At 37.9% G+C, this 26,747-nt stretch overlaps 1 protein-coding gene across 5 annotated transcripts in view; it reads left to right on the forward strand.

Moving 5' to 3' along the window:
* Window positions 1–26,747, forward strand: part of LOC103143030 (dipeptidyl aminopeptidase-like protein 6) — a 95,958-nt gene that overhangs the window by 44,525 nt on the left and 24,686 nt on the right. For 4 of the 5 annotated variants that reach the window (XM_016674979.1, XM_016674980.1, XM_016674978.1 and 1 more), the window contains 2 exons: window positions 18,719–18,833; window positions 22,293–22,391. In XM_016674979.1, the coding sequence (XP_016530465.1) occupies window positions 18,719–18,833; window positions 22,293–22,391 (214 nt within the window). Of the gene's footprint in view, window positions 1–2,869; window positions 3,163–18,718; window positions 18,834–22,292; window positions 22,392–26,747 lie in introns of those variants that run through there. The other variant, XM_007559410.2, reaches the window with a different exon arrangement.

The following is a 26,747-nucleotide window of genomic DNA, read 5'->3' on the forward strand; positions in this document are numbered from 1 at the left end:
GTCTACATACGCCTCCGGCTGGCTCTGGGTTAGTTGTGCTAGAAACGCTTTCTAGAACAACCGGAAGCACCGGGAGTGTGTTAATCAGTGGGATCCTCAGCTGACCTCAGCTGAGTGGGTACTTTAGATGGCAGAACAAAGAGTTTATGAGGAGTTTCTAACCAACCCCACCCCTCTACCCCCCAAAGTGGCTGTTATTACTTTTAGTTCATTATTATTCTGCAGATATAAACTAGTTCTGAGGTACATTTGCCTGTGGAAGTCGTCATTGTTTAGGATAATAGGGAAAGGAGCCAAACTTATTCTCTGCAAAGGTGATAATCTTCTACAAAATGCACTGCTTTACATATGCAGAGAAAATATCCCCCTCAGATTGATACGCAACATTTTCCTGTGCCACTGTTTCACATCGTGGACTCTCTTTTTTTCCGTATCTGAGATTGTTTGTTTCTTTTCCTCTAACAGATGACTGGTTCAAAAGGCTAGGAGCGCTGCAGAGGCTGTGCATGACTTCTAAGGAAATACTTTCACGAGCAGGAGAGCACTTTGTGTGTGTGTGTGTGCGTGTATGTGTTGTTGTGTGCATAGCTCAAATAAGCAGACAAGCTGTGCTAACAGGGATGTGGATTGTGCATGCATAGAGGTGACACATTCTTACAGCACAAACAGTGTTTTAGAACTGGAACTATTTCTGCTCGATGTGGGAGGACGGTAACTATGCTTCTCCAGAGCCAGGCCAGCGGCAATGCTTTGTTTTACTGGCAGACAATACAGCAAACTGCCAGGAAGCTGTGGTTGGAAATGATTTTTTGCAGGTATGGGCACACTACATGCAAAACTTATATCTCCCCAACTTCATCAACCGTATGGTATAGAGAAAATTTTTTAATCACAAATGTGTTCTGACTTCAGCAAACTCCACAAATCCCGCATGAATCAAACCGCATCAAACGCACAAAGGCATTTTCTTTGTCTTGCATTGATTCCCGTTTCCATTTCCTGTGTAATGGTCTTGCCAGTAATGAGTGCCTATAATGATCTGATACAAGCTGACAGGTCTCCATATTATCAGTTACTGCAGCTCAGAGCTGAGCAGTTGCAAATGAACACTGGTATAATTTAATGCTAGTCCAAGTAGAGGGACGAAACCTTGGGCTCTCCATACCCAAGTGGAGCAAAAAATGGAGGTGTGCCAGGCAGTGGTTCAATTTGATGTGAGTAATGTGGCTCACCACAAAGGGTGCTATTCTGTTAGGGGGTAAATATATTTTATTTATTTATTTATTTATTTTAAAAACAGGGACATTTTTGGTAAATTGAATTCCAAGCGGGTTTCGTGTTTTCTGTACATGTGTGTTCTCAGGAGCTAACCAAAGCTAATTTAATGCTTCACACAGGAAGCCTTTACAACTAAAATGCCATCGACTGCAGTTCTGACAGTATTAATTACTTTAATTTATAACTAAGAGAAATTATGGGTTTGAGACAGGACAGACATCTAGTATCTAATGGAATATTGTTCATTTCACCCATTAGACAGAGCAAAAAAAAAAAAAAAAAAAAAAAAAAAAAAAGAAATGATCTTGACTTAGACTGGAGGCAAAATACTCACAACTTGACTTGGAGTTTGGATAAGGGGTGAAGAACTTGGAAAAATGACTCATAAATATCTGTGGTTCTGCTACAGAGTAAGCACTGGCCATACACAACAAAAGGCTAATGACATAAAAATGTTTATACACAGTGTTTCACTCACTTAATGAATGCATACTCCTTAGAACACAGTGTTAATTTTGAATGTAAAATTTGTTTCCGGCCCAAAAGGAAGGAGTTGCCAAGGGTGAAATGATGCCAGTGAAACATCTCCTCTGCAGATTAAAACTCGTTGTGCTCAGTAGTAATCTACCATAAGACATATGACATAACTGAGTTTTACTTTGTTTGGTCTATGCTATCTGAGAAATTATGCAACTAAATGTATTTTGCCAGTTCATTTTTTTTTAAATTGCATCTGTTTCAGTAAGAATGATAAACAAAAAACTTGGTAACGTCTCTGAGCTCTGAACATCTTGTACTTCTAGGAACTCCAGGTAGGTTGCACTTCTGGAATATAACAGAACTGGAAGACTTTGAGCCTCCTGTTGATTTCTCTGAAATCCTTGCCAGTTAATTTGCAGGGTCTTCTCTCAACAGGTTTCTTGAGACCCTGTTGATTATTTACAACAAAACATTTGGTGATTCTGTGATCGCACCCCAATATCTTAGCAATTTACAAGAGTGCTGCATCCCTCTGAGAGACTGTTGATAATTTTGACTTTTTTCAGAATCAGTAAAAAAAAAAAAATCTCATTCTGGTTCATTTTGCCTAAAGAAAAAAAAGTGCCTTACAGTTATGAAGATCTTGATACAACCTGTTGACCATGAAGACCACCACCATTATGCAGCTACACAACACCTGCTATGCTTAAATTAATTAAGCATTCACGTTTAGCCAGTTTTATTCCTAGAAATGATATGGTCAAAATACTAACTTGTCTAATTACTGTGCACGCAATTTAAAAATTAAAAACCTGTAAAAAAAAAAAAAAAAAAAAACCCCCTTTTCAAAGATAATGACTCAATTTTCAGCAGCTTTTTTTTTTTTTTTTTTGTTTGGAAGGGATTTTACACGCGTCCATTGAACCTGATTTGCGCTCAAATGGACAACTTTTGAATAAATGCATCTGATTAAATGCCACACATTTCCAACAACAAACCCGAAAACAAATTTCAGTTTGCAGCCAGGAGTCAGTGATGATGGCACCCTGAAAAGGTAGGTGCGCGCTGAACCTCCCACATCTCAGCGCCACGCAGCTTTTCAGCCACTTCTGCTGTTGAACTCTGCGCCCACGGTCCCTTCATTATTTTACCTAATCACTGGATCTCCTTCAGCACTCCGAGCGGCTGTCTCTCCCTCCTCCTGTCTCTCCGTGTGTCGGTCTGTTAGCCTCCGCGCTCTCTCTCCCCCCCTCTCTCTCTCTATCGCTTCATTATTCTGCACCTGCAGGCAGGAGACGTATTCTCCTCTTTCCCTCTATCCCTAAACGTCTTTTATTCACCGCCATGACTTCCACGAAAGACGCGAACGGGTCGGGAAAAGTGGCTCAGCAGCAGCACGACCAGGTGAGTCCCAAGGCGAAGTCGCTCGCTCGGTTCGTTCGCCTAATTACGCGTTTAGCGCTCGTTATCCCTCATTAGCGACACATCGCAGCACTGCCGCAAACCGTGTGTCCAAATAAGCTGCACATATTAAATTGGTGAAGGTTTGTTCCCGTTTCATCACTTTTCTCTCACATGTTTCTACTTTTATGATGTTCAGTCCTGCTTCAGTTTGGATGTACGCAAGACTGTTAAACTTCCGCATCAACATCTTTGCCACAGTTGTTTTTTTTTATTTTTTTTTTTATATAATAACAGCCTGTTTGACGTTACAAAAACAGCTGAGCGCAGTGGTTGTTACGGAGAGGTTTGCTAAGATAAACGACACACGACAGTGAAAATGTCCAAACATCAATTGCAGGAGAAACTTGCTATTTTGTTTTTACTGTTACATTTAGCTGTAGCAACTCATGAACTGAATTACGGAAGGTTAGTGGTATCAAATACGCAATTTATTCATAGATTAAGTTGCGCAGACGTAGATTCAAACTTAGATTTAAAGGCATTTTAATCTAAGTCATTCCTTTCTAATGGATTAAAGTTTTTTTTTTTATGCCAGAGAAACTGCAGGGATGTTTTCTCCTGATATATGAACCCTAGAGTCTGTCAGGATTGGCTCTCCCATCTGTTGCTGCGCAGTGCTGGTCAGCTGCCTGAACAAAAACTCCTATTTCCTGTTGACATGAGAGACTTAACTTACTGTTAGAAATGTTTCTTGTCAGTTGTGGTGTTGAAATAATAATAATAATAATAAAAAAAGCATTGTCTAGTAGCAACATTTTTATAAAGTTGTGACAACTAATTTCACTGCTATGATAGCCCTAGCTCTAGCTTTAACTCTGTCTATCATGTTATCGACAGAGTTAAAGTTTTTATTTAAAATATTTATCAATGAAAAATAAAAAAAAGCTTGTGTGGAGAATCGTTTTTGTAGGTGCTTCTTGGTAACACTGACCAATAAGCCACCAGCGACATGTTAATCAGCATGTTAATTAGCCTGGCTAACTGCTGACTAACGCCAGCAGTTAGCCAGGCTAAAAAAAAACAGTTAATATCAACTTTATACTCCCAGTGTTACTATATGAAGAGCAACATGAAAAAAGTATGAAATGTTGTGCAGTAAGCAAAATTTTGTAAGTATACATTTTTTTAAGTGCATGCATCAAAGTCAAAATGCCTCTAAATAAATATTGCAGAAAACGTTATTATAGATGTTTTGATCAAGCTGTGGATTTTGTTGAGATTTTTCTTTTACTTTTTTGATATAAATGAAAGCAGTTAGATGTTGTGTATTTCATTTCATTTTTTAGTCGAAAAACATGGCAACCATGATGTTTCTACTCAGGGTTATGTGACCAGGAAAACATCATACTGCTCCATACCTAATTGCACTTTGTGTGAGGGAACAGAGGAACAAAAAAAAAAAAGGACAAAGCTGCATGTAGACGCCCAGACCACTTCTGGGTTTACGTAACCGTGCTTCTAACACTTGCATCATAATTTAGGTTGAAAGGTGTTCTATAAAAATAAATCCATGTTTGCCCAAATGTGGAGGGAAGACCTTGACTATTGCTTTAGTTGTGCAACAGCCGATAATTGTCGAGTATTTACCTCTAAAATGCATTTGCAAAGGCTGAAGTGAGAGCTTTTCATTACAGCAACCGAATGGGCATCAATTGAGAAGCCTTGTATGCCTCTCCAGCGTTTCATTGTGTGACATTTTGTTGTTGTTTACTTTATTGGATGGTGTTTTCCCTATTATTTCTGAACATTTCAAGCCTAAAATGTTTACTTTTGCATCCCACTTGCACACTTATGAAAGCAGAACTGCAGAGTCAACAGCAGCGCGACTGATCCCTAACCAAATTCTGATCAAAAATAAGGGAGCATGAGCTCCTTTTGAAGCTTGAAAGAAAATCGAAGCAGAAAGTGAGATGCACACGAGCTCGTCTGCACATCGGGGCGGCAACACGTGATCCTCAGTTGTTATTCGGCACAGGCAGCAATCATTTCACCTCTGCTAAAAGGGAACCATATATGAATGTTATATCCGACTGACCTCAGTCCTCTCTTGTTTTTTTTCCAGTATGGACAGTTTGTACTTTTGCCTGAAAAACAGACTTGCTCTTTGGTAATATCAGTTTCAGATACCTTCCTGTACATATGCTCTTCAATTATGCAAGAATGGAGAGATAGAGAGAAGGTGAACATATCGGTGCCAAGAAAGGAAGGCAGTGGTACATTTGTGAGTCAAAGTTCCTCCTCCTCCAAGAATCCGCCGGCTGTCAGTGGAGATTAAACAGCAAATCAGTCCATTCAGTTTTAATCTAAAGAACATGTGAATTGAAGGATTTTACTTTTCTTAGCAGCTGTGCTATAAACTATCCCTTGCATTGCTGCAGATGATGTTGCTACAGCTGTCCTAAAGCAGTACGCTGTTGCTCTAATGTTGAGTTTGTTGTATGAAAACGCGTCTCCTTAATTACTGTACAGAACGCTGTTCAAAGCGCATTGATTGTTTTGTTCAAGGCAGCATCAAAACAAACCTGTTGGCTGAGCTTTGGTACGACATGAACAGTTCACCCCACTTCAACACAAATATGCCATCATTAAATCCACTTTTTAGTTCCATTTTTTTTCTTCTTCTTCTTCAAACTTTCATCAAGCTGCATCTGTGCACAATTATTCTGAGAGCATAATAGAGCTCTTATCTTTCCTGTAACTCGGAGTGGATTTAATTTTCAGCTGCATATTTTTCAGGAATACATTCAGCCGAGGGAAAAGAAAAAAGAAAGGTGGAGGAATAGCGAGAGACGTATTTTGACCTCATCTATTCTTCAGTGATTCAGCTTCAGTCGTGTTGTTGTGCACTGCGGTTCCTCTGATGATTAAAAGATACGATGGCAGTTTTGTCCAGACGCAGGCGGTAATTCATATGCTCTGGGAAAACACTTTTTTCCCCCTCTTTCATTCTTTCTTTGTCTCGTTCATAGACTGATTAAAAGCAACAAAACGGGAGCGACATGTAAGAGGCCGTCTGAAGTTGTCATTTATTTGTGGACTTGAATGTCAAAGCAATATTGGTCTCACTATGGTTCATTTCCTCTTAAGGAGCAAAATGAGTGCATGTCTTCCATTTTTATCTGAAGAGCAAAACAATTTGGTGCAAGCTGAAAATTTTAATGAAATGTTCTCTTTTGGATAAAAAACTTTGACCAGGTTCAAGTTTCTTATTGAATATGTCTATTTGGTCCTTTGGCAGAATCAGCAAAATATTTCATCTGTAGGCTTCATGAAATGGATCTAAATCTTGAAGAAAGACTCATTTTAAATTTTTCATTGTTAGCTTTTCTATTCTACATTGTCTCTCATGTTTTCATGTCCACTTTTATACTACAGCACTTGTATTTCTTCATTATTCCATGCGATTTATTCAGTTTCTCTAATTCTATTTCAGAGCTTCACATTTAACTTTCTTTTGGTGGCTGGAGGCAGCTAAAGGAGACGTAGCTAGGAAGAGCATGCCATTGACTGACCTCCTCTGTTTAGACAAAACTGGGCAAGTGAAGTTTTAACTTTTACATCTGAGGTTTAGGACGTTTTGTCGAGCAAAATTACAAAACTGTGGAACATATAAACTTTTAAGTCCACAAATGCTACCTTGGGCAACACACTGTACAGTGTAAAAGAATGTCGCTCTGTGCCACAGTGTTTGCTAATTGCTGCTGTCACTAGTCTAAAGGAGCTGAGAGAGGGAGTTTTGGAGGAGGGGAGCTCTGTAAGGTGGAAGCTTGACTGGAGACTGCAGCTCCAAGGAGGAGCTTTGTGGAAATATGCGGTGCTTCGTGAGAGCAAGCATTTAGGGATCCCAAATGGCTGCAAGGGGAAGTTGAAGAATACTTCAAACATGCATGAAAGAATCAAAGCAACACTCCAGGTATGCCTTCTGAGAGGATAACACTATTTCATGAAATTAAGCTCAAAAAAGGTGATTTTGGACAATGCATCACCTTTAAAATTTTACTTTTTGATTCTTAAGAGACTTAAGAGCATTTCTGATTTAAAAAAAATCCTCTAAATGATTGGACATGAACAGAAACTCTAAGGTGGAACGAGGTGCAGATAGATGTACCTATGCCCTAACAATAAAATCACAGCTGTCTCGTCTCAGTCACCACTCCAAAAGCTTTTTTTAGGGTTTATCCACAGAAACACTAGTGTTTTGCACCTCCCGGTATCTTGCCAAATGATACAAGTGGATTGGAGATCTTTGGCATGTGCCCATTCTGGCTTATTGAGCTTGAAACCATTCATTGACTTGTATTGTCACAGACCATGCAGAAAGAGATGTTTTGCAAGCATAAGGGAAAAAGAGATCTGTTGGGGGGGAAAAAAAGATATCCAAAGTGAAGCTGGAGCCAGGAAGTGCTATTAAAGGCTTCCCTCTGCTCCTTTCTATAGGCAAAAGCATTAAAATACTTTTGAATATGCAACTGCTTCTTTCTCGGATGACAGCTCGGCAGTCTGTGGCATTGTAAACCTCACTTTGCCTTTGTTGGTTCTCAAGTTTAGATGATCTAAACCTCCATATTGTGGAATACTCTGTTTTGGATGTATTACTCTTGTTGGTGTACTTGTACTTTCATGATTCTGTGCGTGGCACATTTCAATGCGTGCTTTGTGCAAAAGCTTTGTGAACAAGCTACCAGCTGTTGTCACAAGCTGGCAGTTAGCAGAACCTCGCTCGATCATTGTCGTAACTTGAGGTCCTTCACAGGACAAAGAGAAAACAATAATTTAAACATTTTAGGTTCGGGTAAAATATTTATATGCGACTATTGAAGTGGGAGTAAAGAGGTGAAGTTTGTATTGTGACAGTGCATCTCTGGGGATACAGTAAGCACTCCACAACAAGAGAGAGGAAAACAAAACAAAACCTGTTAAATTCTTTTCCAGACATTTTCCTGCTGCTTTAATATTCATTTATTCCACATAGACTGCGATGGATTTTCTTGTCCATCTGTTTTGAGGACTCTTTCCAATAATTAACTTCAGCAGAGACGAGCCGGTGAATCGATGCACTTTCACTACTGGCACACCATGTAGTCGCCCTTAGCTGTGGTTTCACTTGTAAAACTGCAAATAACTGAGAAGTTGTTTGTGTAATATCTCAGAGGAAAAGAGCAATGTTTAAAACAGCAATTTGTCATATTTTAGATGTGCATAAGAACGTGATCCCTCCTGTCCCTCGGGGGTTATTATTTGATGCCATTGTTCCACTTCACTTGGCTTCACTGTCATTTCACTGCATGGATTCAAGCTTCTAAAACTCTACAGTCACCACCACCTGCTGCTAACCCAGTGGAGCCGAGCGCTGCTGCACAAATGAACGACGCACTTTAGAAAACATTTAGGTCTCATGAAAAACAGAAAAGTGGGAAGGGATGTTATTGTTAAATTATTTTGAACACATAGCTAACATTTCTTTTTCAATAACTTTGGACTTTTTCCTCTTAAACTCAGATGGAGAATCATTTTTGAATCATTTTCCAACCCCACTATTAGTGTGCCTTCATAAAGACATGTTTTAGTCAAAGCTTCCTGCAGTGTGTGTCTGCTTCTCTTATTATCAGTTCCAACTCCAGTGATCCCTTGAGTTTTCCTTCCCACACACTTGGTAAAGTTTCATAGGCACAACTTTGCTCCTTTGAGGCCATCCATAATAAGATTGCGGCGCTTACGGTATTTTTAACTGAGACGCACTGGCTGGGTTTAATTTAATTCGGGATTGTCAATTTAGGGAGTAGCGTAGTTGACTGGAAGGATTTAAGTGTCTGGACCACAGAGGAGAAAAACATCTCATCACTTATTAAATCATTTATTTCCATATGGGCTCAGATAATGGCATAAAAGCCAGAGGTCTAAATGATTTAAAGATATTTTCGACATGTTGTGAAAGATTTACTCTGTGCACTTGCAATGGCAAACACCATACCATTACCTGTTGATCATAAAAAAGTATGAACCTCGACGTCCAGGTGATCTCAATGGGTCGGTGCTATGATGGAGGGTAAAGTTTATCCCCAAGTCCAGTGATTGTGAAGGAATAGCAGAGTCTGGGTTGGGTAAGAATAACAATTCAGACCTGGTCAGGGTCAGGCCAAATCATTTTCTTGCGAAGATTGCCACAGATTTTTCACATCTAAATGTGATGGAATGAGCAGCTAGCCTAAATCCACACGTGCCAAGAACCAAACCAAGTCCAGGAGCAGTTACTAATCCAGAATTTACGTAATCCCAAATTATGAACTCCGTTTTTGCCCACTTCTGCTGCTCCGGCTTGTTTTTCCAGTGTTATGTTCAGCTGAGTTCAACTATCCATCTTTAAACAACCTGTTGTTTTTGATAATAATGAGTGTTAACTACATGGTGCTTGTCCTAATAATGTTTAAGAAATTGTTTCCAATAAGCTGGGAGTAGATGAACATACCCAGTTTTGCCAAAAGAGCTTTCACAAAGTGAACAGATTACATAAAAGAATTTAAAGGTGACATTACGTGCCTGAAAGCAATAAAGGAGAGTGACATAAAAGCTATAAAACAGAAGTCCTTTTCGCCTTTGTCACAAACTATGGCTTGAAAATTTTAATAATAACATGGCATCCATAGTTGAGAGGCTACAAACGAGGTCAGTAGCATTTAAAAACTATGCATTGCTTATGGCAGGCCCCAATTAATTGAAAATGTTATACGTAGCCAGTAGGAATAAACGCAGTGGTGTATTTCTCTATGTTTGTCTTGGTAAAAAGCTTCCAAAATTTTGTAAGAAATCTGAGAAAGAGGAGTCCATTCTACAGTAATCCAGGCAAAAAAGAAAAATGTATGATCTCTTAATAAGCACGTAAAGTCCCTTTCACCTAATGCATATAGAATCATTAAACTGCTAAATTACTTGTACTTATCAAATAGTTTTTTCTCTGTACTGTTTTCCCGCCGTACTGCACTGCAGGTCTTATATAAACATATATATTATATACATATGTAGCCTTAAGGGGAAACAGTGTCACAATCAATTTGTGGGACTTGCTTCTGCACAGGTCTTTCTTACTGTCCTTTTGAAGCTGATTTTCACCACCTGAGCCACATTCTTCTTTGCCTTTATTTAGCTTCAATTGAGTTTGTCCCTCTGAGCCCGACTTTCCAAAAGTGTTCAAAGACCGGACAGTTAAATCTACAGACAGGCTGATGCCCGGCTATTCACGAAGCAAAAGGCAGGCTGCATGAATTCTTAATCTCACTCATGAATGCACATAATTTATTGATGCCGTTCCAGAGAAAAAGTTTATCCCCAAGTCTGCAGACTGCTGCTTTGCTCTCGGGTTTGCTGCTCTTAGACAGTGACTACATTACAGCAGTGCTATATATCATGTGTCAAGTGTCCTGTATCTTTAGACAGCAGCGTTTTGCCTTTGTTGCCACAGTTCCTCTTCTCTATTGTCTTTCTGGAGTCTTTGTGAGGACTTTATTTCTTCAGACCCCATGCTTCCTCCCACACTTAACAGCAATATTAGTTCTTGCTGTACTGTTCGCCAGCGGACTCCATCTTTGCTGCAAATTTGACTCAAACAACTCTCTTGGTTCCCTTGGAAACCAGGTGCTCAGAGATCAGGAAAGATCCATTTCACACTTCAGCAGAGAGACAAAGAGATGGTTAGACAAAGGGGAGGTAGGAGGGAGAGGGGATTAGACGGAGTGAGAGGTGGGGGGTAAAGGAAGCTTGACCTTAAAAGATGTGCCATTGTTTGAGCTTTTTTTCTTCCAAAAACAGAATGGAAATAGCAACAAATAGACAGAGAGAAATGTTGTTGACTCTCCTCATGGGATTTGTCTGTCCTTTGTAGCTGTCAGTGCTGAAATGGCCTGGATTTATTTAGAAGCGTTTGCGGAGAGGAGGTGAAAATGGCTGTTTTCATATATTGATGCGCCTCCTGTTGTTGTAAAGCACCGATGCATGGTCCTAGAAGACGATGGTCAAAATGAAAATAACTGAAAACATTTCCCACAGGTTTTAAACTTACATATTTCAAGTCATCAAACTCATTTTCTTACCAGCCAAAGATGATACAAGAGCTGTTTTCAGAGCTGTGCAAACCAACCTTCTCCTTTGTGAAAATATACATGTCCTCTTTTTAAATCAAGGATTAAAAGATTAACCCAATCATTTTGCCTCAATGTTATGAGCCACACCCAAGATTACTGCCTGACCTGTTGGGTCAAGAAATCAATTTAGAATGAATGATAAAGTGACACAAGCAACAAGATTCAAAAAAGCAACACATGACGCCCTCCACATGAGGAAATTGAAGAAAAAATTACACCAAGGATGGCACCACTCAACATTAGGTTTAATATTACTTTTTCACATAGCGCCAGCTTTTTTTACTTACATTTGAAAACTATTAAAAAAGTAAAAAACAGAAGAACTCTGTAAGTCGGCAAATAATCTTTCAAGGCAGTGAAAGCTGCTTAAACACATCTAAGAACGCAAAGATGGATTCTGTGAGCCTGTGTGGGATTATTCTGGAAACAATGCTAATCTTTTTTTATACATTTTTTTATGTGAGCAACTTCAGCCTGAGTTTGGAGCTTTGTTTTAGTGCCTGAGTAGGTGGGTGAAACGCTCTATATTTCACACAGAGATAAACCCCTCTGCACAGGCAAAGCAATCAGAGTGTATATACTTAATAACAGCAGACTGTTTGAGAGTAAAGTGCAGTTTTAAAACACGCTCTGCTACTTTCTAGTCTGACTCTTACCCCCTTTTTCGGAATTAGAAATAGAAAGACAGAAATTGGGTGAATCATAAAGCGACACATTTGTCTACATATTTTTTTTTTTTTTTTAGATCGTAGCTGGAAGAGAGAACATGTTGTGTATCTTTTTCTGTGTTTTCTGACAGTGATGGTGTTTTCAGAGAACATTGATGACATATCAGATTCATATCCACACTCTGTGGGAGATTTCACCAAGACAGCTGATTAAAAGTGCAGAAAAGTGGCCACTGTCAGAAAACTGGGTCACCTCTTCACTTATCAAATACACTCGTTTAGCTGCTTTATTATTCTACTTTGTAACACTGTAAATGCCAGCGGCACACATGGGGATTATAAATATATGCATCAAAAATGGCAAATATGCTTTAACTCTTGGACTAGTCTCTTTTGCACCAACAAAAATAGAACCACCCTCTTATTTGCAAGCAAACATTTTCTGAAAAAGAAAGCAAGAGATTCACGACTTTCCCCCTGCAATCATTCCCACATAGGAAAGGATTTCTTGCAGAGATTCTGTACATTATTTTTCAAATGTAGGCTGTATTTATATAGTAAGTTGGGTATTTATTGTCCCATGGTATAAGTGCATACTTCGGCACTTCTTTGTCATTCCCTTTGTATCTTAAACTCAGTTATCTTTCTTAATGGGCTTTAGTTCACCCCGTTGCATATTAATACTCCAATTTTGTGCCCACACATTGCCATTTCTTCCCCGTCTACTTTCTTTTCATACTTATTAAAAGAAATCCATGCACTTAACCATGATGCATGAGTTTGGCTACTACAATGTTCAATTCAAATAAATGTATTTATTTAAATTGTAGATTTAACATATGTTATATTGCAGCTTATTTCAATTATTGTGCCTTTAATAAGAATTATGTTCAGGTAAAATCTGACAGATTAGGAACCCTGATTAAAACTAACTCTAACTATGCTAATAGACATAAACACTTGTTACCTTCAGCTTCCTTTAAAAGCAGCTCATCTTTATGTCCAAAAAGTTGTTTGAGACACAACCAGCAGTGCAAAAGTGCAACATGGTGGAGGGGGTGAAATGACTAGCAAGCGTTTTTGTTAAAGGTAATGAAAATGTGCATGTTTTATTAATTTTGAGGTGTAATCACCAGCTACATTTACCTGGAATTTGTTTAAAGAGATATGTTTTTATTCTGTTTTTGAATCTCTCTCTGAGGGATTCAAAAACACTGTAATTAATATCTGTCATTCACCTGGTTATGCCACATCATAAAACAAAATAACAGGGCCCAGAGCATAACTGAAAGTTTTTCATGCAAAGTGACTTTACCTCACATTTCATTTGACAGTACTTGCCATTTCCTTATCCACATTTACATTCCCAGCTTATATCTGAGCTTTTTTGGAAACAAAGTAATAGCAAGTAGATCAACATATCATATCTATAGATACCCCTATATACTACATAGGCATAGTGAACCGGACACCTCTCTGAGGGTGCGCTTCAACTCTTCGTCACTTTTAGATCACAAGGCAGCAGAAGCAGGAACAGCGCCGTTATCTGCAAACCTCCCAAAGTATCGGCTCAGTATCTAGCTCAGGGAGAGGTCGGCATCGGCATGTCTCACCCATCAAAGTATGATATCGTATGGGAAACAGGATCATTTAGATCTTGGATGTTCACCTTATTCTGAACACATTTTTCCTCTGCAGCAATAAATCAGCTTATTGATGCTACTGCTGGTTTTCTATGTGTACTCACTGGCTCCGGTATTGATTTGCCTTGCTGTTAGGCAAACTGCAGAGACAAGAGGTACAAAGGCAAAGAAAACACAGGATCATTTTTAGCATTTAATTGAAAGTAACTGGCAGCGTTGCATTTTGGAGGCTTCAGAGACGCTTGCAGCGAGCGCTCTCTGCCGAACAGTCGAGCTGTCTCGTTTTCACGTGTACATGGACCCCTCGTTAACTTGTGGACGGTTCGCTGAGCTGCCCCATAAGCACTCTCGCCACGACAGGCAGTTGGAGACCAGGCCTAATTGGTAACACGGTTATGAACAGCTGGACCGATATGGGTGGCTGGAGCTCCTCAGTATCTGTGAGTGGGAAGATTAATGTGGAAAGTTGCTGTTTGTGCACACAGATCGTGACCTCTAATTTAAAACCTCCAGACAGAAGCCCTCTAGTTAAGCCTTACATTTTATTCTGAAAGGGTATTTATTAAACCATTGAGTGGATATAGGTACAATTATTCCAAGCTTGCTCATAAGCAGAATAAACAATTTATGATTCAATATTTAGCTCAGGTGGGATGCAGACATTTTTAATGGCCTGTTTATGGACTTTGAGAGCAGGATATGTGACCTCTGGCCTATCTGGATACTTTTGTTTTGGCTTTATCTTAACATTCACAATTTTGTCTTATTATTTGGCCTAAATCCAAACTCAATAGTTTACTTGTACATGTCAAATCCTGCCTGATGTCTCCGTACTATATAAATTCAAAATGTCAGATATCCTGTTGTCCTGACCTGCAGCATCACCCAAAACAAGGTCAAGTCTCTAAGGAATAAAGTTTTAATAGTACGAACATGTGGATGATCCTACCATTGGATGGAAGAATTATGACCAGGCCTGCCACAGTAACACATTTTGCTGGACGATAAGTTGTCCCAGAAGTTATTACCATAAATGTCATTTTGAGACTATTGTTAACTAATAGCATAAAATGTTCTAAGAATGTAGGTACAGCCTACATTCTTAGACCATAATTTCTAAAGAGCATTTAACACTGGAACTACAAGACATCTTAAATCCATTTTAATTAAGCAAACCAAAAACAAATAAGATTTATTATAAAGTCTCCATAAACAAACTTGCTCTTCAAAATATTTTCATAATTAGGATCGGACGGAGAAAACAGTGAGGACTTTTGTGAAAAAGTGTGTCAAATGTACGATATATGATGAATGGGGTGGAGGAATAATAAAATATCCAAATGTACTTTTTGTTTGGAAAACGTCATGCAGTTCTTATCCTAATACAAAATAAATAACTAAACAACAAAAACACTCATCTTCTTATTGTCATTCAAATGCATGGGAATCCTGCAGTAAACAACCTTTTTTATTGCCTTTTGTTTAAAAAACAACTACTCTCATCTGTGGCATTTTGGGGAAAATTGACTAGCTCCACTTTGGAGGCAACATGTTGCTCCTGATCAGACTACTGGTCTACTGAATGAGTATGTAAATGAACCAGTGCAAACACCTAAACAGGATTAACCTGATGAAATGAGCTTTTAATGCCACGTAGGCAAAAAAAAAAAAAAATGGAGTAGTTATTGTCTGAACTGTTCATTAGAATCCCAGGTCTGGTACCAGGCACAGCCAGGTTGCTGAGTTAGACACAGGAGCACCTATCAGTGTTGGTTTATAGTCACCTTTTCACTTCCCACTGGCAGCCTCTCCGCTACAAGCGTCAGGCTGACCTGGATCCCTGCTAAAACCAGATCTGCTTTTAGGAAGAACACAGCCTCATTAAAACACAAGGCTGCTGCAAATCGGTTGGATGTGGGTGTGAATAGCTGTGCTTTTAGGTCATTAGTGAAGTTAGAAAATGTCTTTCTTCTAAAATTATCTGTCAGTTATTATAGGCTATTGAGGATAACTAATGAAATCGCTGATGCAAAAAATTACAAATGACATTTATCCCTTTAGCTGCAAACATATGTTAACAAAAAGGAGAAGGGGAAGAGGGAGAAAATTCAGGTAACCCTTATTTTTTTTAAAGTTAGCAGTAACTTAAATGTCTTGTTAATCCGTGCAAATATGACAAAACACAGAGAATTCGGGACATTTTTAATGTGTCGTTCACGGCATTCATATAAACTTATTAGACTGATGTCTTAGCTTTGACTAGGCCACTCAAAGGAACTTAAATGTGACTCTAAGTCACTTTAACGATGCCTTAGTGGTATGCTTACTCTCATCTCTTATTATTTCCACTGGACGACTCTGCCATCACCGTATCACTGCTACTTTTGAGAATTGTGTTTTGGTACTTAAGACTTTGGTTAAAGTAATTTTTGGTATTTACTGTGATATCTTTTTTCATTTAAGGCCAGTCAAGCATCTTACAAAGATCATTTAAAATATCCAGTCTGTTTTGATCTCTGTTTTCCCACAGAGATCATTTTTTTGGGGATCTTGCAGGGTAACGTCTCTGGGAAAGTGAAAGAGTTTCCATGTCTTTCCATAACCCATTCCAAGTATTTACTCTTCAGGTCTTTGTCTCTGACCTGCATTAAGAAATTATTCGTCTTCCTTTTGCTTCTTGATTGATTTCCTCTCCCCCACCCTCACACAATGACAGCTATAAATCTAATTATACCTTGTGACATTTAGATTCCCCACTGGTGCAGTCAGGTTTTGTTTTTGTTTTTTAAATTAGATGACCTTGAAAGGTGAATGAAGCACCAGATTTTTATTTAGGGCTTCGAGTGAAGGTAGATGAGTTGAAGTGCATGCGTTTAAGAAACAAAATGAATTCAATTTAATTTGGAGTACTTTGTTTATCTGTTACATTCTTAAAAGAAAAGTCATTCAATCACATTTTCCATGGTAACAATGCTGTAAGAACAAAAGCAGGACTTGTTGGTTATCATGGAACTGGTCTGTCTATCATTTATCAGAAATCGGTTCCTCAGTAGAAGGCTTTTATCATTTATCTACAGACTGGTACCAGAGATGGCAGAGTAAATCATTCAACAATGCCACGAGGCTGAACATTGAGTAAATTGGCGTTTAGCTCTCATCCATTGCTGCTTAGTAGACCATCTGTTTCGAATGGACACAATATGTTTACAAGTGGTTGATGGTGTGTGTTTGTGCCAGGGGAATCGCACAATAACAGCACTCAGATTGCCTCCATAACCAAAAAAGTTGAAGACATATGCTTTTGGGTTTGGGCCAGTCATCTTTGGCTACCAGTCCGCCGCCTCCCACATGTCTGCTCTTAAAATGTTTTCTGTGTCCTGTGGATTTGTCCAGTAGATGTGCCTCAAACAGTGCTGATTAGCTATCTACCATCTGCTGGGTTGCGCTAGGGGAGCGGCTCATTATTCTGCCCGTTGCGCCTGCTCTGAAGCCGTCGCTCCACTCCAGCTATCAGGCGAAGCTGCGGGGACTCCTCGCACGCGAGCAGCAGGGAGCGGCTCAATGATTGCAGAGTTATAGTGCACGAAAAGTGGTTGAGTTGTAAGCATCTGTCTGTCAGAGAATGGGCCAATCTCTGCTTTCCAGCTGCGGCGGCACAATATGCTTGTGTCTTATGTGTGATGAGATGAATTTTAAAACACCAAGTGCATCCAAGGTCATCCTGAGGCATTATGGGAGATAGATCATAGTGTCTCGTGAAAATGTTGTGTTTGTGAAGGGGCTATATTTTACTTTTTTGTGATGCAACTCATGGCTATTTTAAATGACTTTATTGTCCAATGACCTTCTAGTCTTTTGTATTTATCAAAAATAAATATAATAGAATAGAATAGACTTTATTGATCCCCAAGGGGAAATTGCTTATTTGTTGAAAGCTACTCCATCTTAGGTAATAAATACAAAGGTTGTAAAATGTATTTATACCTAAGAGTGATAAGTTCAAAATGACTAGATATAAACAAATAAATAAATAAATAAATAACAAGCAATCACATGCAATATATTAATCAATAAATGACCTATAAATGAGCACAGAAACAAATAGAATCAATTAGCACAGACTTGGGCATTGTGAAGCCTGATGGCAACAGGCAGAAATTACTTTCTGTGGCACTCTGTGGTGCACTTTGGCAAAATGCACCACATATTATTTTAGTATATTATCATGCTCATAATATATTCACATTCATTCCAATAAGCATTTCTGAGCCTTTCCAAGGCATTGCAACTGTACTGTAAGAAGTGTGGATTTTCTATCATTTTATGATTAAAACGCAAGAATATGTTTCACGTTCTGAGGTTGTTAAAAACGTAAGCATTCACATCAGAATCCACAGAGGACAAGGAGTAAATCTGGATCGGACGTGTTCCTCTGGCCACAGAGGACAGCATTGATACTGTCGTTTGGTTTATGGTCTCTTTATGAAGCGATGGTCTCTTTTGCTCCGGGTTTGGGTTTGTGGAAGTTCTTCACTTTGGATTCAGACTGAGGTTGTGATTCCAAAGAGAGTGCACCAGGAAGGTTTTTGAAGAAAGCGACGCACTGCAGAAGATGGATGGAAAACATCGTAATGGTGTCTTGCAGAAGTTAAAGTAGTGAATTATGCAAAACAAAAAGAGTGATCAATGCCTATTGTGAAGATTGGTAGGCTTGATTAAAAAAAATACTGCAGTCATATGCAAGAGTTGAAAAGCACTAATTTAAGCAGACAAAGTAGTGTTTCACCTCAATACCAGTTATGTGCTCATATCTGTCTGTTTGTACTATTTCAACAGGGAGGGTGAAACTGTAGCTTGAAAAGTCACATGTTCTGTTTTTTTTTTGTTTTTTTTTTAGAAAAGTTTTATTTCAAGATAGGCGTTTTATTTTGACTGAATCATTAAACTCAGCTGATCAACTTAAGCTGTCAGGAGAACAAAGAATCTTGTAAGATTTAAAATGTCGATTAACATTGCATGTGTTTGTCATGTCATATTTTTGTCATTTCAGGACCTTGTGGGTAGCGCGCCGCCTCAGAGGAACTGGAAGGGAATAGCAATCGCCCTCCTGGTTATCCTGATCATATGCTCTCTGATTGTCACCTCTGTTATCTTACTGACCCCAAGTATGTATCACACAACAAAACTCTGCCGCTTAGTCAACACTTCCTTAAAAATAGTACTCTGCTTTATAATGCAAGACAACATGACCTCCTAGTGATGCATATAAATAGTGCATTTTTTACATGTCATTTACTTGCATTTCAAGCTTTCTGGAGGCGCTTTCTTGCTCTTTAAATGACGACAAATCTTGTGGGTTTACTCAAACTGCAGGAAAATCTCCTCACTCTTCAACCAGACATGATTATTCGACATCTTTTAACTGCGCTATTTTATCACACCGGGCATCAGAGTTTCATCTTTTCACAGAACTGCATGCGAGAAAACATGGAACATAAAGGAAGCACGCTGTAAACTTTTATCCCCTGAGACGTGCTTGTGTCAGCTGGTGTGATTTGCATTAAAATATGTCATTATATCTGCTCCAATTCTTCCCACCACTGCAGATGAACTGGGTCAAATTTTTAACTCAGGATATTACCATAAATCTATTACTGACATTTAAACAATTAGTTTCTATACTGCATGTGTTCTAATTTAATTTTTCTAATCGGCAAATGACGCATAACAATACAGGTTCAAATGTACTGATTTGCATTAAGTGACAAAATATGTGTAGTTTAAACATTTTGTAAAAATTTTATGAAAACTGATCAAAAATGTTAAACGTCTAAGGTACTTAAAAAAAATGTTGCACCAAACTTTAAATTTTTCATTTGACTGCATATTTCACACCATTTTACATATGCAGTGTTGGCCTCATTTTCTGCATTGATGTCTCCAAACCTTTAACATAAATGGCGTTTCATATATTCTTTCTGAATTTATTTTTAGAAATATCAAACCTTTAGTTTTAATTAATATATTTATTTTCTAAATTAGTATTTTGGTATATTTTATGTATGTTATGGAAAAAAAAATAAAATCATCCAATTTTCTTTGAACTAATGTGTTAACTATGACTTTCTGTCTCTCTGGGGAACAAATCGTTCCTACAACAAGATAACTGGTTCTAGATTCATCTCAGCCAAGTTAAGATGAATTAATTTATTCTCATACTTCGAAACAATAACAGTTTTGGCAAAGCTCACGGCTCCAAGTTGAACTAATAGTTGATTGATCATGTTTTGTCTGCATTGAAGCTTAAGGGTATGTGTCTACAGGTCATAACATAAATCGCAAATTAGCATATTGATTACGCCATTGCCTGGAATCCATCATATTCCCTCATGATGTATTTGCTTATTGAAGTCGTTCCATATTTTACTTTCTTATCACAGAAATTTTGTGTTTGTAAGTGCGGTCACTTTTGCCACTCTTACTACCATCAAGTAAGCGGTGACGGGGTTTGACATGAGTTTGTTGTTTGGCCTTTAAACTGTTATTTCACTGTCAGAAACACACAGGAATACTGAAGAACAGTCAGATACTGAAAGGTCAAAAAAAATAAAAAAAAGGCAGCGGCACATGCTAATTGCACATCTTTGATAATTCTGTGGCCATAAAATCTGAATAAATTCAGGTGACTCATGAGGGAGTCACCTGTTGAAATACCATAATGCTACTCTTTAAGAAAATCCTGACTGTATTAAGCACATTAGAAGTCAAAGCAATAATGCAGTAAAAGATTTATTTTAGGACTTTAGACACATCTAGTTGAGCCAATAAATGTAGCTGCACTGTCATTATAATTCAAATTATGCTTTAGACCTTGTGAATGAATAGTTTCTTTGAATATAATTTAAATAAAAAAAAATTAAAATTTTGCACTATGGGATTAAACATTTAAAGTGTACCAAATTGAATGATTTGATTAAACTGTAAGAGAGTTATCTAATATAGTCACTGAAGGTTAAAAATTGTGGGAACAATCAGAAAGCAGAATGTTTTTTTTTGGAGCTGTAATAAGAAAACGAATGATCATATTTAAAAAAAATAATAACATTTACTGTAAAAAGGAAGGGATGTTTATCTTTTTTGATACTTGTCGACTGTTTTGCTACTCCAGATTAATGGGAATCGGTTAAATTTGTGAAACACTCATAATTGCCATGTAACCATGGGGACAAGATCAGACACCTGTTCAGGAGCATGAATACACACGTTTCCCTGCACCCATGGCTGACTTTACACTCAGCCCTGCAGCCTGCAAACTCACCTCATATGATTTGTCACAGCAGCAGCGTTCTGCAGGTTCCTGCAGCTCAGGCAAGCTATTTTAATTTGATGACCCCCTTCCAGCGGGGCGCGTTTTTACAGACAACACCAGGTCTTTGGATGGTGATTCTGTGCTGGTTGATGCACAGAGACGGGCTCATCGTTTCACTGGATAAAAGGTCTTTTAATGTTCAGTGCCATTCATGCCTGTATTAATTGGGATGATAATGCAGTAGCAGCTCCAGCCTGATGTCAGATCCAATTTTCCTCCACAAATCAGCCTTCTCATGCTACCCCGGCTTGCAAGAGGAGAGAATTTCTCTGATTTCTTATATGCTGATAAACACTTTACAGTGTTTGACGTGGCTTCACACATTTATTGCTCGCAAACAACTTGAGGCCTGTCAAAAGATTTTAATTATCCATTTGCAAAATAATACCAGGCTGTCAGTCTTTGTGATAGCTGTTGTTTCTAAACTCAGATGCAACAGAAAACTCTGTAAGACTTTACATATTGGCCTTTTTTCCTCTCTGCTGGCCTGGCTCCCCCCGTCGTTTGTTCAAACCGCGGTTCATCTACCAGCTTCAGGTCTCATTTTGACCTTTGGGTTAACAAGGCGCTGCCAACCTTCTGCTAGATAAAAACCCCAGCATGCTACTCACAGACCAATTGAGCAACGCTTCACTGTCCACTTTTAAAGCTCGTCTTAAAACCCATCTATTTTACTTGGCTTTCAACTCTAGTGGGATCTAGTTTTAAATTGTATGTTTTTGTTTTTAAACTGTAAGTTTTTATTTTATGTTTTTTTTTTTTTGTTATGTTGTGTTTTGATGTACAGCACTTTGTATCAGCTGTGGTTGTTTTAAAGTGCTTTATAAATAAAGTTGGTATAGTATGGTATGGTATTTCTTTTTCTTTTTCTCTTTGCATTTTGCTTTACTTTCTAAGTTTAAGGCAGGGAACAGATGTTAGAACTACCGCGATGTCTGCGAAAAGGCAGACTATGCTAAAATGATGAGAATCTCACAGCAGCTTGATCTTCTTACATTCTTTTCTTTGAAAATTGCTGAAGGAAAGCATTTAAAAGTTGACCTCAAAATCCCTGGAGCTTTTATAAATTCTAGCCAAAATCTTGGTTGTTTTTACTGAGATAAACCAACAGATAAAGAGAGAGAGAGAGAGAGAAAAAAACAATGGTCATGTGTCTTAATTAAGCCAGTCTGTATATTTTATTTCCTCGGCAGAAGAGTTTGTAAAGCATTTAATATATCCATGCTTATTTATCTAACTCTGATGCATTTGACAGGTGAAGATGACAGCCTCGCTCATAAGAAGAAAGTAACAGTCGAAGACATCTTCGGTGCGGACCTTCGAATCCATGACCCAGATGCTAAATGGCTCAGTGGTGCGTTTACAGTTCAGCTTTGACATTTAAAAACTGACTTCTTTGTCAAAACACAACCCACACTCAGACAGTTTGACATTTTCCTTTTCAACTCACAATATACCATTGGTATTAAAATCTGACACATTTTTTTTTCCAGAGGTGCAGCTTCCTGAACAACCAGCACTGATAAGAGTTCATGAGTAGTGAGATTAGCGCAAGTTTAAAACTCAAACAGGTTATTTTAATCATTTACAAAGCAGAGATCAAAATCATTTGCATCTAGATAAATTTAAAGCAGTTCAGGCAAGTGAGCCTTGCACAGTGTGTCTACAATTATTATTATTTTTTTCAAATTGTATCTGTAGGATGTGGACCACAGATGAGATCTAATTCATTTAAAAAGCTGCAATAGTTTAGCTTTGTGAGTGAAAATGAAAAACTGAACTTTCTTTGTTTTCAGATTCATTCATTCCAGAACAAGCATAGTTAAGAAGTTAGACTGTCTCTGCAGGTAATACTGTTTCTTAGTCACATATCTGTGACTGTTTGCTTTCAGACAGCAAATAAATTCTGACATAATGCAGACTAATTTCAGCTGCAAGTTTAAAGAATTAAAAACAGATCATCTTAACGAGTAAAAGATGCTTAGCACTTTAGGTTTCTTGTTGTTTTTCTGAAGTAACACCAGAGATTAAAACTGTCTATATAGCCCATCCATGTTGGATCAGGGAATTTAGCGTCCCCTGGTGTTCACTAGGAAGATTGCTCCACATTATTTTAAACCACAACATGGTGCTTCTTCTTACATTTTCTGCAGACAGCAACAAACAATGTTGTTTTAATAAAAATATTAAGATTACACTTGCTTAATTTCATTGAGAAACCACAAACTTATTTCAGTTTAGCAAGATAAAACACAGGGAAAAGCATTAAATACTCCTTCAGGTATTGTTTCTGGTAAGCTTATATCTGTGTTTAAGTTCCATTAAATTCAGCCCACGTCCCAAAAGTAGTAAGTGGGATTCAGCATTTTTCATGTACTCTAAAGACTTTCTGCCACTTTTCCACCGCAGCCAATTCTCTAAAGACAAAAGACTGCAAGCACCTTCAAACACACTGGGAAAAAAAAGTGAGTTTTTGTTGCTTGTAAAGAATAGCAGTTAATTTTTAAGATGTTGAAACAACTGACTGGGTTTTCTTCCATGATTTCTATTACATTTTGATGTTTTGGTCCTTCCTCCTTGGATGGAGGACGCAGAAGAAACGGATTGCTGTCAAATAAGGAAAAGAAAAATGTTCATGCTCTCACTAAAGGAATGCCTGAAGAGTCACAAAGTAAAAGACTAATCCTTATTGAGCCCTGGATCTGTCTTTATTTGACAACACAAACTTCTTTGTCTTTTTATTTGAATACCTCTAAACACAATAAGACCCCTTAACATTTCTCCAATTTAAATAAATGTCACATAAACAACTCTAATCCTCTCCTAGTGTAGAGCAGACAAAGCCAAGACTAATTGTAGAATCAACACACACACAGCAGACTGAAAACAAGCCTAGAGCAGCAAGTGTGTCTGTGGACGGGGGAAGTGTGGGAGCAACAGCATTTAATGAGACAAGCTATAGCATTGTGGTTAAAACCACTGCAGTAAGTCAAGCCACAAAGTAGATTCACTAAACAATGATATTTGCTTACAAGTCGAGTTAATTTATCTGTATGTTCGGATGAATTTTTTTGTAATCTGGCACTGTCTTTTTTTCATGGTGATCGTTTCCTTCTTTGTTTTATTCTTATTGGACGGTTCAGTTTGGCAGCTAAAATTCTCCAAGCTTCTCCAAACTTTTGCAGCGGTTTTTAGTCCAGACTGCATCAGTTTTACCAGTCCAACCTCTGAAACTGATCAAACCTGAGTGTAATGTTTCCAGCTGCTAATTAGATGTTTGAACTTAAAAACATATTTTTTTTGATCAAACCTTTGAAAGGGCACAATGATAATTTAGCAAAGCTTTTACTGGTGAATAGCTTTCCTATGTCACCAGGTCAAGTTCCTGTGGAGTTGTTAGCAAGTCCGAAGGAAACGGCTTTAACTCATTTGTGATTAGTTTACGTTTTCTATTTAACACTGAATTCTGTTCAAGTTTGAGGACTATAACAAGTAAAGATGATAACCTAAGCAGAATACATGTGTACTTTAATTAGTGCAGTAAGGCACAGCTGACTTCATTTGTTTTCTGACAGAAAACAAATGAAGTATAACAAAGTATAACAAATTTTTGTTATACTTTGTTTTGTTTCTTAGATTTTTTTTTTGTTTGTTTTGCTCATGCCATGAAAACTAAGGCAAATGGTGTATTTGGTCTGGTTGCCTTGCAGTGTCATTAACAGATTTTGCTCCACAACAGTGTGTGTGCGTGTGTGTCCATGTGTATGCGTGTGTGCATGTGCGTGTGCGTGTGTGTGTGTGTCTGTGTGTTTGGCGATGAATGTTGCACCTGCTGCACATTTGCATTTATTGAATTAAGGGCACATCAGACATATGTTGACATATGTCGTATATTAAGATTTTTTTTTTAACTTTCTGTAACTGTGAAGAGGGAATGTTTGCACTTTATGACAATTATGTAATTTTTCTCAACATTTTCCAGTTTCAAAATGCATGTCGTTCAAAACCTGCTAGAGATGTAAACTAATGAAGTTGTTATACAACAACATTTGAAAATCACTATGTTGTTGTTGTTCAGGAATGGCTAAATAAGACTGTTACATGATTTGTGACAAAAAAAAAATAAATAAAATAAAAAATCAAATCATTTTGGAGTTTTGATATTTAAATTATTCAGTTTTGATCTGGTCCACCCTACTTTAATTGTAGCTGAATGAGAAACATAATTTTTTCCAAATGGCAGACTTTTGTGATAGATGGAATTCCTCAATCTTGTTTTGGTGTCACTTTCTAAAGTTTTGTGGTGTAGCATAGAATTGTGTAGTTAAATTCTACAATTAATTGCAATTTTTTTTCTTTATTTATTTTGTCTTCGTTGAGTGCAAAAGCAAAACCGAAATCAAGTTGCTTGTTTGTGTCCACATGCTTGGCAAATAAAGCTGATTTTGATTCTGATTGAAATGCCCTGCTTGTGTTGAGATTTAAAACAACACTATATCTGAAACAAAGACCGCTACACATCAATCAGGTTCTATAAGGATTCTTTGAAGAAACTGAGATGAGAGCTCTCATTTCCCTGTGAGATTAATTAAGTATTTTTTTTTAACTGAATTGAATTGAACTGACCCCCACATGGGGCCTTCTTTAAATATCTTGAATGCTCCGTTGAATTAGCACCAGCAGAAAAACACAAAAACAAGATACATGAGTATAAAGAATTACTTTGTCTAATTGGTTTTTGAAAATAGACATTTTCTTTGCACTAGCAGTGCACAATGCAATATCAAAACATCTAGTGGATAGAAAGCTATTGCCAAGGAGCAACTTACAAATTATTTGTTAATTTATACAAATCTGTAATGCAAAAACAAAGGAAAAAAAAAAAAAATCAACACTTGTCCTGATTTTGTACCGAATTAATCCTACTACCTTATCGCGCATTTCTAGCGTGCTTCTTTTATGTAAGTCTCATTAATGTTTATTTTTGCTTTATTTTCACAAACCAACTGCAAACATTTCAAATATGTTATTTGTTGCCTTTACTTTGTTGAAGCCCTTAGCTTAGCTTAACTTCTAATACCTTCTGCTTAAAATCAACTTGCATGTGTACGTCTGATTGGAGTTGAGGGACAGCATGTAATGAACAGAACCATCTGTCCCCGTTTTCTGCTGAGCAGATTATCCTGTGATTACTTGCATTACCTCCTTATTAACATATAATTACTTACATTCTCACATGTCTGCGCCCTTCATTTGCAACCGTGATGAAAGCGCCTTCAGCACCTGACGAAACTCCCGCAATCAATTGTGTGACATTGCACTTGTCATTTAAGTTAATGCAATCAGCATTCATTTGTCGCTAATGACCTTCTGATAAGAAATCCGACGGGACCGCCTCTCACTCGGGCGGCTCTCATCAATATTTTGTGGACTTCATTCACAGCGGTGCGTAATTGATCCCTGTTGCTCTTTGATCACTTTCCGCCTCTGAAGTCTCTTACTCACCTCTGAGTTTCTCACACACTCCTGGCTCCAAACACAATGATTCAACCTTCACATTGATCTCTAAAACAAAGAGGTGCTGCCTTCTGTCTCACTGGTGTTCATGTTTTTGAGATATGATGGAATACATAAAAAAGAACGGTGGGCCCGCAGTGGTTTCAAGTCCCATCTATTTTATTAAAATGTGGTTAAAAAAAATTCTTCCAGA

Source organism: Poecilia formosa, unplaced genomic scaffold (genome assembly GCF_000485575.1).
Source record: "Poecilia formosa unplaced genomic scaffold, Poecilia_formosa-5.1.2 Scaffold104, whole genome shotgun sequence".
NCBI classification, from domain to species: Eukaryota; Metazoa; Chordata; class Actinopteri; order Cyprinodontiformes; family Poeciliidae; genus Poecilia; species Poecilia formosa.